Source organism: Hyposmocoma kahamanoa, unplaced genomic scaffold, assembly GCF_003589595.1.
Source record: "Hyposmocoma kahamanoa isolate Upper Pololo Valley unplaced genomic scaffold, ASM358959v1 226, whole genome shotgun sequence".
Lineage (NCBI taxonomy): Eukaryota > Metazoa > Arthropoda > Insecta > Lepidoptera > Cosmopterigidae > Hyposmocoma > Hyposmocoma kahamanoa.
The window spans coordinates 944,270-946,075 of NW_020653745.1; the positions used below are offsets into that span (position 1 = coordinate 944,270).

The window sequence follows — 1,806 nt, forward strand, 5'->3', positions numbered from 1 at the left end:
AATAAGAGTTTCATACACATTCTGTAAAGACATTATGGTGTGATTAGCAAGATAGACTACAATTTTAAGTCCATAATTATCTCAGTAAACGTTAAGTAGATGGAGGTGGGTATATAAAATACACGCCAGGGCGGTTGATTCATTGTCTTATAAGAAAACGACAACGACGTAGTGAAAAATATGATGGAAGTCAGGGAATTTCAATCAAACTCAGAATTTCCAAAATTCCTCGACAGTAATGATCCCTTAGGCCATTTTCGGCAAAGGTTTTGTATCCAGAAAAGCGTCATTTACATGTGCGGTAACTCTCTGGGACCAGCTTCAAAGGACGCAGAAGAAACCCTGTATCGAGCAATAGAAAAATGGAAAGAAGAAGGCGTTAAAATCTGGTCCACAGATAACAACAAATATTTCTTTTACTCCAGAGAATTGGCACAATTAATGGCGCCTTTAATTAATTGCGATCCTGAAGAAATTGCTGTGACAGAATGTGTGACTACAAATATTCATCAAGTCATTGGCACCTTCTTTAAACCTACTAAAATTCGATACAAAATCATCGTGGATGATATCAACTTTCCGACAGATCGTTACGCTATCGATGGACAAGTCCGGTTGAAGGGATTAGATCCAGTGGAGGTCGTCAAAGTCGTTAAAGCGAAAAGTAATTACTTAGACGAAGATGATGTCATCAATGCGATGACTGAAGACGTCCAAATGGTGTTTCTACCAACAGTTTATTACAGAACAGCCCAAATAGTTAATATGAAAAAAGTTACTGAAGCTGCCAAAAAAAGGGGCATCGTTGTGGGTTGGGACTTTTGCCATGCAATTGGAGCTATAGAAATAGACTTAAAGTTACTAGACGCTGATTTCGCTGTTTGGTGTACATACAAATATCTGAACGGAGGGCCAGGATCGACAGCTGCGCTTTATATTAACAAGAGACATTTCAAAATGCTTCCAGGACTACCGGGATGGTTTGGGAACAAGTTTGAAACACAATTCTTGCTTCGGCAAACATTCGAACATCAAGAAGATGCAAATGGATGGCAAATTGGTACTCCAACGATTTTCTCAAGCGCGCCTTTGGAAGGCAGTCTTAGGCTATTTCAAGAGGCTGGAATACAGAATATTAGAAAAAAGTCTTTACACTTAACGGCATATTTGATGTACCTTGTAGACGAAAAATTGACACATTATGGTTTTACCATTGGGAACTCTAGAAATGACACAAAAAGAGGCGGTCACGTGTGTTTGGAACATAATGAAGGTTACAGAATTAGCAAGGTATTACTGGATCGTGGAGTTATACAAGATTTCAGGGACCCAAATGTAATTCGTCTAACACCCACGGCTCTTTACACAAGTTATTTTGAAGTTTACCGAATAGTAGAAATTTTGGAAGATATAATGAAGGGTGCAGCTTACAAGGAAATCAGCACAAAGAAAACAATCGTTGTTTAGACGATACTGCTGAAGGATTTTTGTTTGTTGTACTCTTTACCATAAAGGTATCATCGATAGGCAGTCCCCTTTGTCAAGGCACAAGTAAAGAAAATTAATCGCACAATAAACACTACTTTTGAATCGACGTTTTTTCATTTCTATTATCGAATTCACCGCGTCAAGTACTCTACAAAATATTATTTAGTCTTGCACCATACAAACATGCAAAAAAATATCTGCTGCATACAGTCTATTTTCATACATAAGCCTATTTTTTACATTAATTGCTAGTTTTCTATTTTAACACATATTTTTCACAATGATCACATTGATTCAATTTATAGGTTATGACTGTAG

At 37.2% G+C, this 1,806-nt stretch overlaps 1 protein-coding gene across 1 annotated transcript; it reads left to right on the forward strand.

Moving 5' to 3' along the window:
* Positions 1-1,563, forward strand: LOC113228328 (kynureninase-like). The gene has a single exon (XM_026461593.1). The coding sequence runs from the start codon at positions 181-183 to the stop codon at positions 1,465-1,467; it is 1,287 nt and encodes a 428-aa protein (XP_026317378.1). The 5' UTR covers positions 1-180; the 3' UTR covers positions 1,468-1,563.
* Positions 1,564-1,806: the final 243 nt, after the last annotated feature.

Coding starts and splice junctions, on each gene's coding strand:
- LOC113228328 (XM_026461593.1), top strand. CDS start 181: ATGATGGAAGTCAGGGAATTTCAATCAAACTCAGAATTTCCAAAATTC.